General features: G+C 46.1%; 2 protein-coding genes across 8 annotated transcripts; one reads left to right on the forward strand and one right to left on the reverse strand.

Annotated features, from left to right (window-relative positions):
* Positions 1 to 3,121: 3,121 nt before the first annotated feature.
* LOC4341524 (protein gamma response 1) lies at positions 3,122 to 5,865 on the forward strand. 2 transcript variants are annotated; one of them, XM_015787182.3, is made up of 3 exons: positions 3,122 to 3,371; positions 3,558 to 4,532; positions 4,843 to 5,865. In XM_015787182.3, the coding sequence occupies exons 2-3, from the start codon at positions 3,560 to 3,562 to the stop codon at positions 5,589 to 5,591; spliced, it is 1,722 nt and encodes a 573-aa protein (XP_015642668.1). In that variant the 5' UTR covers positions 3,122 to 3,371; positions 3,558 to 3,559; the 3' UTR covers positions 5,592 to 5,865. The 2 variants fall into 2 exon arrangements, with proteins under 2 accessions (XP_015642668.1, XP_025881897.1); XM_026026112.2 differs by having other exon boundaries at positions 3,122 to 3,256.
* Positions 5,866 to 8,857: 2,992 nt separating this feature from the next.
* Positions 8,858 to 15,144, reverse strand: LOC4341525 (transcription factor bHLH48). 6 transcript variants are annotated; one of them, XM_015785978.3, is made up of 8 exons: positions 14,630 to 15,144; positions 14,393 to 14,533; positions 14,044 to 14,109; positions 13,919 to 13,963; positions 12,603 to 12,671; positions 12,416 to 12,490; positions 11,366 to 11,552; positions 8,858 to 9,355 (listed from the first exon to the last, which is right to left on the reverse strand). In XM_015785978.3, the coding sequence occupies exons 1-8, from the start codon at positions 14,972 to 14,974 to the stop codon at positions 9,312 to 9,314; spliced, it is 972 nt and encodes a 323-aa protein (XP_015641464.1). In that variant the 5' UTR covers positions 14,975 to 15,144; the 3' UTR covers positions 8,858 to 9,311. The 6 variants fall into 6 exon arrangements, with proteins under 6 accessions (XP_015641464.1, XP_015641462.1, XP_066167356.1 ...); XM_015785976.3 differs by having other exon boundaries at positions 11,366 to 11,603; XM_066311259.1 differs by lacking the exon at positions 13,919 to 13,963.
* Between the last annotated feature and the right edge of the window lie 541 nt (positions 15,145 to 15,685).

The following is a 15,685-nucleotide window of genomic DNA, read 5'->3' on the forward strand; positions in this document are numbered from 1 at the left end:
CCCCCACATGTCAGTCACACAGAAAATAATAATAATAAGGTGGGACCCACGTGGGCCCCATATGTCAGTCCAACTCATCCCTCCTCTTCTTCCTGCTCCCTCCCCATCTCCACTCTCTTCATCTCTCTCTCTCTCCAGGCAACGACGGCCGCTCCTCTCCCTCCCACCTGCGGGTCGCCGCACGCCGCTCCCTCCCACTGGTCCCCGTGCGCCGCCGCTCCTCTCCCGCCCTCCCACCGGCTGCCAACGCTCGCGCACCACTGCTCCTCTCCCTCCCTCCCGTCAGCCGGCGTGCGCTGCCTCATCTCCCGCCGGCCGCCCCGACGAGCTCGCCTCCTCCCTCGCGACGACGGACAGCGCATGGCCGGCGGCGGGCGATGGTGGGCGACGGCGCGTGAGGCGCCTGGGGTGGCGGCGGCCATATCTCTCTTGCGCACGCTCGCCGAGCCGTCCGCCGCCCTTCTCCTCGATGGCCACCAGTGGGAGAAGAGGGATCGAAGCCGTGCGCCTCTCCCCGTCCCTCGGTCGCCGCAGCCCTCCTCCCGTCGTCCTCCCCCTCCGCCGCGCCCTCTCGCTCCCGCTCCCCCGCGCCGCCGCCTCTACTTCCTCGCCGCCGCGGCCGGGACAGCCGCGCCGACACCCTCCCCTCATCGGAGCTCCGCAAGCGCCATGGCGGCTCCGCTGCTTCTGGTGGTGGTGGTGGTGGTGAGGACGAGAAGCTCCACTTGCTCCACCGCCTCCTCGCGCGGCCCGACGTCGCCATCGACCCCACGTGCCTCGCGCGCCGCCGCGCGTGCCGTCGCCCGCCGCCGGCCATGCACTGTCCGTCGCTGCTCCGCCCACCCCGTGGCCTGCCGCCACCGCCGCTCCGTCGCAAGGACGAGGGAGAGCCAAGAGGAAGAAGAGGAAGAGCCAAGAGTGGAGAAGGAGAGGGGAGGGGAGCCGGCGAGCTCAGCTTGGGGGCGGCGGGAGCGGCGTCGTCAGCGTCGCTCCGCCCACCGCCCGCCGCCGCTCCATTTCGCCCCACTACCGCTCCGCTTCCTCTCGTCGCCCACCGCCCGCCGTCGCTCCGTTCACCACTAGCCGCCGCGCCGCCCATCGTCGCTCCGCTTCCTCCCACCGACCGCCGCGCCGCTTCGCTCCGTCGCCACTTTGCTCAGTCGCCGCTCCGCCCGTCGCCCCCTCGGCGCCGCCGCTCGCCCTTCTCTCCTAGCAGTGTAGGAGGGAGAGAGAGGAGGATAGAGAGAAGGAGGCTGACATGTGGGACCACATGGCCCCACCTCTTTTTAATTATTTTTTGTGTAGCTGATATATGGGTCCCACTATTTTTATTAGTTTTTCGAGATAAAATTACCACGTAATCGCCACGTCAATGCCACGTGGGACGAAGACCTAGTCAAAGGAGCCACGTAGGCGCCACATAGACGCCACGTCGGACAAAACCGTCCTCCATACTGTGGAGGGACTTTGTTTGCCCGGTTTCGTAAGTTGGGGGACGGGTCGTACCCGGTTTTGTGGTCAAGGGACAAAAATCAGACTGACCGACAAATAGAGGGACCTAAAGTGAACTTATCCCGTTAAATTATGGGCTGAATTCCTCGACAGGAAATGGATGGGCCAGATTTAGAATTGTACCGAATTCGTTGTTCTCAAACAAGAAGGCCTAATTCGTGGGTGAAACAAATTACATGACGTGAATCTAGCGGACTAAATTTGCTAGTGGGCTGAATATGTGAACGAGAACTGAGTAGGCCAAATTCTGTGGTCGGCCTAATTCATTCAAGGAAGTGAGTGGGCCACAATTTAATTATGGGTCGTTTTGTTGCAAGGAAGTAAATGGGCCAAATTCAAACGTGGCCCGAACTCGTAATTTGTTATGTGGGCCAAATTCGTTGGATAGTGTTAACTGGGCCAAATTCATCGCAGGCTGACTTGACGGGACATAGATGGGCTGAATTCATTTAGGCCTTGGTGGGCTGAATTTGTTGATAAAAAAACTGGTAGGCCTAATTCGTTGACAGGAACTAGGTGGGCTGAATTCGTTCACGGGTTGAATTTGTTCAATTAAGGGCTGAATTCACAAACAGTTCAAATGTGGACCAAATTTATTCGTGGGCTGAATTTGTTGACGAGAATTAAGTAGGCCAAATTACATAATGGGCTGAATTCCTTGACAGGAAATGGGTGGGCCAGATTTAGATTTGGACCGAACTCAATGGTTACAAACAAGAAGGCCTAATTCGTGTCTGAAACAAATTACACGATGTGACTCTAGCGTGCTAAATTTCCTAGTGGGCTGAATTTGTGAACGAAAAATAGTGGGCCAAATTCTGTGGTCGGCCTAATTCATTCAAGGCTGTGAGTGGGCCACAATTTGATTATGGGTCGTTTTTGTTGCAAGGAAGTAAGTGGGCCAAATTCAGACGTGGGCCGAACTCGCAAGTTGTTGTGTGGGCCAAATTCATCACAGGCTGAACTCGTTGACGGGAATAGGGCCGAATTCATTTATGGCCTTGGTGGGCTGAATTTGTTGATAAGAAATTGGTAGGCCTAATTCATTGACGGGAACTAAGTGGGCTGAATTCGTTTACGGGTTGAATTTGTTCATGAGAATTAAGTGGTTGACCGAATTTTCTCTAGGTGGGGCAAATTTGCTTGCGGACTTAATTTATACTGGGCTAAACTCAGTGGGACAATTAGTACTGGGCCAAATTCGTGGATGGATCTAAAGTGGGCAATATTGTTTTTTGGGCCAAATTCGTTAGTGGGATTTTTATAGGCCAAATTCGTTGATTGTTATTAAGTGGGCCAACTTTTTACATGAATCAATCCAGGCCGAATCTGCTCGTTGCCTTGGGTGGGCCGAATTCGCTAACTGGGTATAGGTGGGCCAAGTTTACTCTTGGGCCTAAAACTACTTGGCCCGAATGTAGGTGGGCCTAATTATTTTTGGGAACTTAGTGGGCCTAATTCACTTGTGGACCAAATTCGCGGACATAAATTAAGCAGGCCGAATTCGTTTGTTGATGTCGATGGGCCGAATTCGTTCATTTATATTCTCTAAAAATAAAAAAATAACAGGGGGGCTCGATGCAAAATCCCCTCACCGGCTGAAAAATTTGAGATTGTTTCGCGAGGGAAACATACGAAAAGCTTTCTCCCCCATTTCAAGCGGCGCGAACGGCGGCGGCGGCCGGCGAGGAGGGCGACGGCTAGGGTTTTTCTCTCTCTCCGCCGCCGAAATCGAATCCCCGAGGTGAGCTCCATCTCATACCCACCGAGTCTCACCGTCCCGACCCATCTCCTTCACCCGCCGCCGCCGCCTGCGCTGCCCCGCCGATCACCGTGAGCTGCTGCAGCTTCCGCCTCCGGTGAGCACCCGTTGCCGACGGACATCGTCTTCCTTCCTCATCCATCTCGTTCTACCCGCTCCATTCCTCGAATTCGCATTAGCCTTCATCTTCTCTTCTGGATCTGGAAGCTTTTCTGTTCGTCTTAACCCTAGTACTAATTACAGTTTTTTTTACCCAAAATTTTTTTTGGTGCCCTGGCTGTAGAGATGAATGCGAATGTGTTGGGCGGCGATGTGGTGGCGGACGATTTCAACTACTTCTCCGGTGTGAGCACCATCTTTGTGGCCAACATCCAGGAGGTGAAGGACCGGGTTTCCCAGATCGAGCTCCTCTTCTGCAGCCAGCTCTTCCCTCATGTCCAGGCCATGTGGAAGGCGGCCAAGGATGCGTGGATGGAGAGGGAGGCCGCCCTATTGAGCCAATTGGAGGAGCTGAGCAGCGGGAAGCGGCACGCGGAGGAGAAGGCGCTGCAGCTGGGGTGCTCCCTTGATGAGATGAAGGGGAAGCTTGCGGATGCCGAGCGATCGGTCGCGGGGCATGAGGTTGAGAAGAAGCGGCTTCTGGGGAGATTGGAGGAGGAAATTGGGAACAAAGATGAGGTTATTCGCCGGCTAGAGAGGGAGATTGCGGAGAAGGCTGCTGATTTTTCCAGGGAGAGAGATGCCCATCAGAGGCTTTTGCAGCTGGTTGAGTTGAAGGACAAGAATTTGCTTCTCGAGCAGAATAAACGGAGGGATGCGGAGGAGATGGCACTGCAGCTGGGGAACTCTCTTGAGGATATGAAGGGGAACTTTGAGCGATTGATCGCGAGGCATGAGGTTGAGAAGGAGCGAATTCCGGGGAGGTTGGAGGAGGAAATGGGGAAAAAGGATGAGGTTATTGGGCGGCTAGAGAGCGAGATTGCGGAGAAGGCTGCTGATGTCTCTAGGGAAAGAGATGCCCATCAGAGGATGCTGCAGCAGGTTGAGTTGAAGGATAAGGATCTGCTTCTCGAGCAGAATAAGCGGAAGGACCTGATCGAGGATTACACTAAGCTGAAGACACTCTACAAGGATTTGAAGTCTCAGTACAACTTTCTTGTTGGAAAGATTGGCCAGAATGAAGGCTCCAAGTCTCCTGTAGTCAATGTGGTGGATCGGAAAACCTCCGGAAGCCCTCCAAGCAAGAGAAAGCTCAAAGGTACTCCTGCCCTTTGATTTCCTTTCATTCAGTAGAGCTATTTAAACCTTGTTAATCAATCACCATTTTTATTCTCTAATTACTGTTACCTGGAAGTTTCATTTGAAGAATACCAAGTTTTAATTGCAATTGTGTACTATAATCCATGGTGCTCTGATCAATGCCGCGGTTGAAAGTATTATTAAGCACCTTTGTAATCTGCAAGTAATGTCCTGCCAATGCTATCATATTAGCACTAAGATCTATGCCTCCTAAATCGATACTGATTGATGTCTGCCTTAGCATTTTCTTTTACTTGCTTGATTTTCAGATCTGGTGGACACTAAAAAGGAGAACAATCAGGCAGTATCTAAGACTGTAGATGAGAAAAATGGTCCTGCTTCAAGTGCAAAGGCACAAGGTACCCACCATGCTAGCTCAGTCAGGAGTCCATTCAGTAACTCGCGCCTTTGTCTACCGTCTCGTACAACCAATCCTCCACCAAAGAATGCTACTAGCAATTCAAAAACAGAGGCAGCATCTAGTTTCACCCGCCCAAGTCTACACTGGAGGGAGACTCGCGCGCGTAAAGAACCAGGCGTTGTAGATCCACATGATGATTTCCTTGACACACCTCTGGAGGCTGTCAAAAATATGATCAGGAATCCTAAAACGCCAGAAGAAGCACAAGCCCTTGCTGCCTCTCCTCCTAAAGATATGGACTTCAATAACTCTGATGATGAGACTCAAGATGTCAATATTGCCACCCAGGGCCAGAAAAACATGCCAGTTCCCAAGCAGCAAAGTACAATTTCAATCCAACCACCAAATAAAGGTTTCAAATACACAGAACCTGTAAGAAAAAAGGCTGACCGGGAGAATCTGAAAGGCGTTGAGTGCAAGCAGTGCAAGAAATTCTATGATGCTGTTCTTCCAGATGGCCGCACAAATGGTGACGGTGTGGACTCTACAAGCATGAGGTGTGAGCATCATGATGGCGTATCCAGACATCGCTACAGGTACGCGCCGCCGCTGACACCTGAAGGGTTTTGGAACATTGGGTTTGAATCAGAAATGTAGCACATGAAGTATGATGCGCTCTTCATTGATTAGTGCAGTGTCGTGCCCTAACATAGGTTCTCAGTCACCCCCCAGATACTGTTAATAATGTCAGTAGTAAATCTCATGCTGGGGAAATGATCATTTCTTTTTTTAAGATTATATGTTTGGATAGAATGCCAATTTGTTGAAGATAGAATGTACTTACTGTCACATCGATTCTATGTAAATGACATCTGACATTGAAAAGCAGTCGAATAATCTTGAATAACAAGCGTTATAACGTTACTTGACATTTTTCTTCGATATTTACTAATTACAATCACATCCATGATCTCTTCTTTTTGCTGTTACCACTTTACTTCAGCATATGCAATTGTTGGCAGCAGACTGGTGAGGTCTGTCGAATGGTGAGCCATCTCTTCTTCCCATGAAAAGCCTTTCTCCTTTCCATTGTCCATTTGATCACGAGATTCAGGTCAAGATCGATCAGGACGATTTCACGTCAGATCTGCTAAGAAACAGGATGCATAACAACAAAGCAGGTAATTCTTTTAGAGGAAACAAAATAATAATATATGCCCCAAGAAAGAGTCCCAACTCCCAAGGAAGAGTCATTCAACTTAGGGTGCAGGTGGGGTGGGTCGACCTATATAGGGCCAAAATCACATTGGCCCGGCCCACAAATTGTGTAGTCCAACATGTGCCGGCGTTGCCGTGGGCCTGTGGCCCTACACTTCCTAGCACCGTCACCCACAGTCGTCACCGCAGCCGCAGTAGCGTCGCCGCCGGCGTGCGTGTCTCCCCAACCGGAGACAGCGTGGTGCGGCCTCAGTCTCCCTACAGTCCCCTGCTACATTCTGCCGGATCGACGTAAAAACTCACAGTTTACCACCTAGGCCTCGTTCGATTTAGAGAGGATTGATCCAATCCCTCCCTCGTAGAGATTAACCGAACAAGGCCTTAGGCTGTGTTAATTCTTTTGGAGGGGTTGGGATTTGGGAACCCCTCACCTCCGCACTTAAAACAGAGCTATAGATTAACACGTGATTAATTAAGTATTATAGCTATAAAAATTTTAAAAATGGATTAATATGATCTTTAAATCAACTTTCCTATATAAACTCTTTACACAGCGTACACCGTTTAGTAGTTTGAAAACCATGCACGTGAAAAACGAGGGAGGTGGATTAGGAACCCATGAGAAATAACACAACCTTATTTGACTTATAAGTGGCCTGCTTGCATCCCTAGTTCTAGACGCTTGTAGCTCGTCGGGCGCCGGCTGGTGCGTCATACCATAAGCAACCTTAGTTCGCCGCCGCTATCAGGGGTGAATTGTCCGGCTCAACGGACATTCTTCGGTGATGGATACTGTACTGCACGTCAACAAGGCTCTACAAGGTGGTATTTGTTCAGAACTTTCAGATCACTGAGTCCTGAGTGATGAAAGGCCGTAGTAGACTACTAGTGGTTTATCTATATGAAAGCGGAGTAAGCATAGTCATCCTCCTTCCGTTCCCTTCTTCTATTCTACGTACCGTGCTTTGCACGTATAGCGTACATAGATATCCATCGAATCCTATGTTTTATTTGTTACAACCTCCGTCCTATAATATAAGAGATCTTAGGTGGATGTGACACATTCTAGTAGTCTATCTCCAGATTCGTAGTACTATGATATATCACATTCACCTAAAATCCCTTATATTATAAGACAGGGGGAGTATCACATCACTATTTATATGGGCTTGATTCGTTACAATGTAAGTCATATACTACTATAACTATAAAACTTCGTAGGATGATATGTTACTTAATCTTTCATGTTTATTCTGGAGAGTTATTTATTCCATGTTTAGATTATGTTTAGATTAAATTGTCTCAAATATAGCTACTTCTAAAGTACCAATGGACATTTCTAGCCATGAAATCTCCAAAATACTACTCATCTTCGCAACCCCATCTTCCAACAACCATGAATTCATGACAATAAAACTAAGGGTAATATAGTCCATTTTTACCTCTCCCCATCTAAGTGAAAACTTTAAAAGTAATTATTTTGAGCCGGAGGGACTAGTAGTGTATTAGTGTAAACATTTTTCCATCCTAAAAAAATCTCTGAATGTTTAAGGATCTGATTTAAAAATTTTTGGAGAGTTGTATCTTGATGCGTTCAAATTTCATCATATCATGGTTCACGAAATACGAGTAGCACGTTACGTTAACGTTGCTCTAATGATCTTGCACAGAGTCCTGTGTGCAGAATAACACGTTGGCAAACGATAAGTTCCAGAACTATCTTCCGTTATGGCAACTGTACATTTGCTCAGTTGCACGTGCTAATTGTCTTCCTAGTCCTGTCCCTTCGCACCCATGTGCTCATGTCAGTCTTTCCACCTCAGCGATACAAATTACTCTCCAGTTTTCTGTTAAAAATAAAGTGCATACTAAGGCAAGTATAAAGGTAGAGACCGGTCTCTACGTTAATTACGTTAATTAGATGCTATCATGTTACAATAGTTAAGACAATATGGTCTCTAATTATTAATGTACCAAAATACTTTCTTACTAGTCATCTTTCATTTATTAGACTCACTGCAACGAAAAATTTCCTTAATAAATGCTAAGAGTCGACTCTATACCGTTGTCATGCGTAGCAACCATATTTCTCTTTCATTCTTTCTCTCTCTTCCATGTCATCAAATATGCTTGCATGACAATAATGAGAGACCGCTTAATAAAGACCATTGTACATGTCCTAAGGGTCTGTTCACTTTGATAAAAAAAAACTTACCAAATTTTGGTATAGTTGTCAAAATTTGAATAGGATTTCTTATATAGTTACCAAAATTTGGTAGCAAACTAAATGTAGCCACTTTTGGATAACTTTATCAAAATTTGATAAGGTTGAAAATGGTATCAAAGTGAACATGCCCTAAGTTCGACATCCTTAAGAAAGTTTTATCTTAGGTTTGTTATTTCTTTCATTCTTCCAAAATTTTGTAAACCAAACATATTCTTACCATTGGTGCCCTATTTGGTAATTCCGAAAGTTTCCACTCTTATAAACTCTACCAAATGTTTAATAAGGCTTTAGAATTAAAGCCATGCAATACTACCAAAATATGCCAAAACTTAGTACTACAAAATTTTTGTAGGATTGGAATTGCCAAAAACAACCCATTACTGCCCTAAAGTTTTTTTTTTCACATTAGACCACCATTTCTTCACTTCCATTTAACTTTGGACCCCTTAAACTTCGTTTAACTTGTTCACCAAATAAATGCTGCTCATATAACCTTGACATTAAACCATCGTAGTCAGGCATACACCAAGAATACATCAGCAAGAAAAGAATCCACAGTATCTCTCGCTCATCTCTACAAAAAAAGATAGCAGCAGTAAAACCTCCATATCCATCACCTCCAGCTCCAAGAGTCTCCAACAACAGCAACAACAGTATCTCTCTATATCTTGCATTCCATATGTACATCGTCTCAGAATCCGGCCTCCAAAATCAATGAAAGTCCCATGCACCGCACTGCTGCACTGCACAAGACGTTGCCAACCATCCACAGCAGCAGCAGCAGCAGCAGCAGCCGTCAGTCCACAGCTCACGCCTAGCTAGCTAGCTAGCTCTCCTGACATCCAGCCGCCATTGTCCACAGCTCACGTATGTTTGTTTGGCTTGCTCTGCTGACCTGCTTGCTATCACTACCACCACCGTTGGTCACAGGCTCACAGCTCCGTCTTTAGCTTGTTGCCTGTCTGGGCCGGCGCTCCTGCACAAAGACATGGGGAAAAAAAAAGTAGAAGAGGTCAAAGTTAGTGGTAGGGTTCCTGGGGTACAATGATTTCAAGAGGGGAGGACAATAGTAGCTAGGACAGCATCAAGTGACCAGCTGGTAACAGGTAAAAAGGGGGTTCAGTTCAGATCAGTCAAATTCCAAGAATTTGCCAAAACCAGTCTTGCATAAGTTAATTGAGTACTCCTATAGTCCTATTCAGTAGTTTCTTGAAATTATATACGAAAGCCAAAAAAGAAAGGTCCAAAAATGCATGCATAGGATAACATTGTCAGTAGCAAGGGGAATTCAGCAAGACCGTCTATTTTCGAGGAATGCAAAGCGAATGAGCTGAACCACAGAGATTAGAACGGCACCAAGTTGGGTCCATTTCAATGTGAAGCCATGAGGTTGAGATCTGCCCTGCTAAGACAGAGCTGCAAGGGGATGGGCCGCGTGATAAAGATGATGGCTGGGGAGGACTGGACAAAGCTTGCTGTATACCACTCAGCTTTGAGCGCAGACACCGGTACACGAAGAAGCTGCAATAATTTCTGGCAAAAACAGATTCTGCCAGCCGTAATGCAGTACAGATATCATGTAGTCAGGGCCTCAGGGGAGGGCCCTAAAGGTTTAATGATCCTTGAACGCTTTGCATGATTGGGTCTGTACCTCCAATAGCATTTGTCCCTCCAAGAGCTCTGCTTGGATCCAGAGCTGCAGATCAGTTAACCAGATCCAAACGGCAGATCACCTCTACTACACACCTTTTCTTCCATCTTACTCATTAGCAAATGCAAGAGTATAACTTCATGATAGTGCTAAAACATGATTCTTAGACAATGGAGCTGGCTCATTTGGCTCTCACAATATCTGTACTAGTTATCCAATCCACTCTCTTAGCCAAGCTATATAATCGACCTCTTAAACTGAACCATGTGCTACGGTGTATTCCTTGATAAATATATAGGATCCACTACAAACTTCAGTACCCAGCTACCCAGTGATAAAACTACATCTCTAGTTACAAGGACAGTCAAATGGCACGCAAAATGTATGTCATGCAATGCAAACGTAAATCTAGCCCACATGAATTGCCATAATCGAATGAAATTATCGTCGTTAGATATGTCAAATTAAGATCCAAACCCTTAGATTCGCTTATGTATTTGCTATTCAACTAGTTGAATAGAAAACAATACTACAGTACAGCGTACAAATAGTAGCACTGAGATTAAAGTTGTTTTAGCTGGCTCCCTCCATTGCAAGAAAGGGGATCCCTAGACAGGCACTGGACAACTTACAGAAAAAGTGGACCCTTCACAGTTGTACAAGTGATCAGAAGGGCCAAAGGGACCAGATCTGCATCTACAGGCCTTATGCAGCCAAGCCCAAACGGAAAGCCGGGAGCGATATGGTTTCTAGACATGCATTTATTGATTCGGGCCCAGCCACACCAACCAGTTGGGTCCGCTGGTGCCAGAGAGAACAGATCCACCAGACGAACACATCTATGGCCCCTTACCATCCAAAATGGTGGCGATGATGGCAATAATGATTGAGTGAACAAACAAAGGGAAGAAGAACAAACAAAGCATTCTCTAATCTTTCTAGAAAGTTACAAGTTCCTGCTTCCTTAAACCCCCTAGTTGCTAATAAACATTCACTATCAAATAGAAGCGGGCCCAATTAGGATAGTCATCTCCATCACATCCAAATCAGAAGGTAAATATTATTTATTTATGTAGAATTTATAACAAGTACTTTTATTAGCATGTGCATGAGATAAGGTATGATAATCTTTCCTAAAGATGTAGTAGTAGTTTTCCCTGGAAGAAACTGGTTTTTCACATATTTTACCACAATTTCCCATTTACCTATGTACTTCTAAACACTCTGGAACAACGAAAGAGACAAAAGTTGTGGTCCAATCAAGGCTGAAAAATTTTAAAAGTAAATGACAAACAACTAAATTCAATGAGATATAGGTTTGGTTGCAAGTTTTACCAGAGCTTGCTAGATCATAGCCGAAGAGGGAGGAACTTGAATTGCTAAAGACAGGGGGATTGGTATCCGTCCGCTTTTCCCACTGTGAAGGCGGCTGGAGCGGGTGTGCTAAATCACCATGCCAGAACTGCTGTTGTAGTTGCATGAGATTCCTTGCTCCATGGACGCCCATGTCTGGCCAGGTGACCTGCTCCAAATCCATTCCATTCTTGTAGTTCAAGCCTGTTATCCTTCCACACTATAAATACCATAGTAAGCAGAGTATATGCCCAATAGCATAATCAATGAACCTAAAATGTGAATCATGATCAACTTTAATTGAATTTGTTATTTCTGAGAGATTTACAGAATTACACGACATGCATAATAGAAAATTTACATGGAATTTCACAAATGCAAAATTCTGCAGAAAACATGTGATCCAGCTACAATGGTCTAATCATGCATATATCTCCAAGAGCAATATTATCATTATCAATGATGCCTTAATTGTAAAAGTAACTAGTTCTAGGCATTCTAAGGTAACCATTGTTCAAGTGTTAGCCATCTAGATACTACTTATTGTACTAATAGTAGTAGGCATTCTTTCTCTTTAAGAGGTCAAAGGCAAAATTTATATGGAATAATTGTAGACTGTTGGCTGTCAAGGCAAAGTCAAAAGCACGAACAATAAGTTTCACAGAAATGCACACTCTCCTTACTAGTACAAAATAGTGCAAATAAATGATGGGAAGAGATAAATTTCAGTTTTCAGCAGAGGCCAAACTACTCAGTTACAAAATAATTTAAAGGAGAGTTCTGGGCCAAAGAAATCAGCTATGGTCTATGAATCACTGATACTTCCCTAAACTGCCATCTCAGTATCCAATAGGCAACTGATACGGATATATGCGTATTGGCGAAGTATCAAAGCATTTTCCAGTATTAAAAAAAAAGGTCGATATGTGGGCAAGAAGGGAGCAATACATATACACAGGAAATTGTTGTTGTAAATCCACGCAAGCTAAACTTGCAGAAATCTTCAAGAAACAGTATTTGTCATAATGGTACCTCCGTAGTCAAGAAGTTGTCTAGCCCACCAAAGTCGACCCTCGGATTTACAGCTGCGAGCCTCATTGACAAGTACTGAAACAATCAAAATTACCAAACAACAATGACATGAGTGAACATCTTAAGGTAAATGGGTTATTTGGGACTTAAGGTATCATAAGCAAAAAAAAAAAAAAAGAACAGTTACCTCAACTTGCCTTTGAAGAGATTGGACATGATTGATGATCTCATCCAGTACCAGTGCTGTTCCTGATACCTGCTACAAAAAACAGATCAAACAACTGTTGTCGATAAAGTAATTACTTTTCCTGAGTTACTACAATAAAACAATGAATCTCATGATGGAAAAAAAAAACAATTCAAAACTATGACAAAACCACATAAAGTTTAACCTCAGTTTTGGATATAAAGAATGGAGCTACCACTATAAAACAAGAACATGAAACAAAATAGCAGCAGCAGTTTGGTTGCAGAATCCAAGTGCAGAAGTTGGTGCATAGTACTACTCTTCATTTTTTTCAAAGTTTGAAATGTGATCTTAAAATAGGCCTGTTTACGACTGTTAAGTTAATTAGTTAGAGAAGCTCTAAGCATATACAACAAAACCACCAGCTTATATTGGCAGTAATGTACTGGTTTGTTTAAGACAATGGCCCTCATAAATCCCACAGCGGATTGACCAATACAATCATTCACAGTGATGGACACCTCCAGCCCAAAGGCTGCTGTCCTTTCAGTAAAAATAATAGTCAAACTACCGCACCAATACAACAGGCTAATCACTTCCACATGAATTCATAGTTAATGAAGACCAACCAATACTCCCCAATGGTAAACTACCCTCACAGCCTTACTTCCACAATCCAACACCCAGAGATGCCAACCCATAAGCACACATTATTGCGTGTGCAATAGGGATAGCAACATTCCAAAGTGAGAGAGAGAGAGATGGAGATATGGAGATGGACTCATTGCAGCATTACAGCGACCAAACATACAAGCCCCCCTCCATTAAGCTACCGTCCTCCGGTGTCTTTTAAAGTGGCTGCCACATTCTGCCCAGACAACCCACCACCAAGGGCCAAACCCCATCCCCTCACCCTCTCGAGTTAGGTACACCGGATCAAGGTGTCTCCCTTATCATCCACAAGGGCCAAGGGAACCAAACCAAATGCCATATTATCCACCACGCCCACTTCTCCTCCGTCGTGCAATGCAACTCGCCCATATGGACATGTCGCCATGCCTTGCCAGAGCGAAGGATAAACTCCGCACCACCACGTTTAAGATCGCATTGTATTGGATCGAGCTGTGAATTTGCAAGAAATGAGCCAAGCAGACTGACCATGCTGCTGCTGCTGCACACCAACGCTTGGCATTACTCTTTGTTGGACTCCTAGTGTGCCTTTGGACCGAACAGAAACAGCTATGCGATGACAAATTTCACTAAGCCATCAAAAGCAGTAAAAAGACCACCGAAAGCAGGAAAAAAAAGGAGTGTACTTTGCACAAAACTCCTTGGCAATTGTATCCTTCCAAAGGCAAAAGCTGGAAGAAGTTTATCTCTTAGAAAAACTCAGCAAAATAAATTTGTAGAAGAAATTCGAAGCCAAGAAGATATTGCTGACCTTACTGCATCCGGGGACCAGCTCCTTGAGAAGCTCCATCCTCGCATTGATCTTCTCGCGTCTCGCCTGTTTATCACCCAAAAAAAATGATAATAATAATGTCATAAAAAATCCAAGAGGAAACGAATAATTAAGTAATTAACGAGGAAAGCAACCCCTGAAAAGGCACTAAAACAGCGACGTCGCCACGTCCTAATTACCCAATCATTGCCTAATCCACAGCTCGTTAAATTAAATTAAACCCCACAAATCTAATCCCGCGAGGAGATTGGCTTAAGGTTTAGCGAGTGATTAATTAAGTGGGTGATTAGCGGCGAGCCTGCCGGCGACGGCGAACTCACGAACTCACCCGCTCGGCGAGGCTGTGGCTGTCGGTGGCTTGCCCTCTTCTCGCCCTCACGTGCACGTACGCCGGCTTCTCGTCCTCGCCGCCGTCGCCACCGTCCTCGCCGCTCGCCGCCGTCTTCCCCTTCTTCGCAGCCGCCTTCCCCTGCAGCGGAATCCAAAGGAGAGACGAAATGAGAAACGAAGCCGAGGGGAAAGCAGCGGAGTGCGCGCGCGCGCGCGACGCGACGAGACGAGATACCTTGGAGGCGGGGTCGGGCTTGCGCTTGGAGGAGGAGGAAGGGGGAGGGGGAGGAGGAGGCGGCGGGGAGGGCGGCGAAGGGGAGGCGAACGCGGAGAACCGGGCTGCGCGGTCGACGAGGTGCGGGTCGGCGGGGAACGCGGGCGGGGGCGGCGGCGCGGAGGCGGCGGCGGTGGGGAGAAGGAGCTCCATCGCCTGGGAGGTCGGGAGCCCCAGCAGCGCGGTGAAGGAGCCCCCGCTGCCTCCACCGTTGGAGGAAGAGCGCGCGGCGGAGGCGAGCGGCGGGTGGATCTCGCCCACGGCGGAGGAGAGGTCCGGCGGCGGCGGCGGGGAATGGTGGCGCATTGGCGCGGAGGCGAGAGACGGCGGCGGCGAAGTTGGGGACGAGGAGGAGGCCGGAGGCGAGGGGGGTGGGGGAGAATAGTGGAGGTATTTATAGAGGTCGGCGTCGCGATGTGCTTTGCTTTCTCTTTGCCTTTCGCTTCGCTCTCGGCCTCTCTCGGCGCGAGTAAGGCAAAGGAGGAAGAAGAAGAGCAGGGAGAGAGATGGGATTTTTATTTACTGTTTTTTCACTATCTTTTTCACTGTTTTTTTTTACTACTACTGGTACTCGCTCCGTCTCAAAATATAATTATGTTTGGACTCTGACACAGTCTTCGAGATACTACTTTGACCAACAATATCTATAAAAGTAAGGTGTTTTAAATAAAAGACTTACATATTACTATACTTTAATGATAAATCTAGTACCATCAATTTTACATGATTGATATTTTTAATTTTTTATTATTAATGGTTAAAGTTAAAAATGTTTGACTTACCACTATTATATTTTAGGATTAAGATTTATATTTTAGGACGGAGGGAGTAGCATATACTCCCTCCATCCTATAATATAGCAACATAGTACCGGACGAAACACTTCATAGTACAACGAATCCGAATATGCTTCCTGTCCAGATTCGTTGTACTATAAAGTGTCCCATCTAATTCTAGATTGCTATATTATGGGATGGAGGGAGTAGTATTTTTTTTTCTTTTCTTTTTAGGGTGTAC

The sequence above is a fragment of the Oryza sativa genome, chromosome 6 (assembly GCF_034140825.1).
Source record: "Oryza sativa Japonica Group chromosome 6, ASM3414082v1".
NCBI lineage: Eukaryota > Viridiplantae > Streptophyta > Magnoliopsida > Poales > Poaceae > Oryza > Oryza sativa.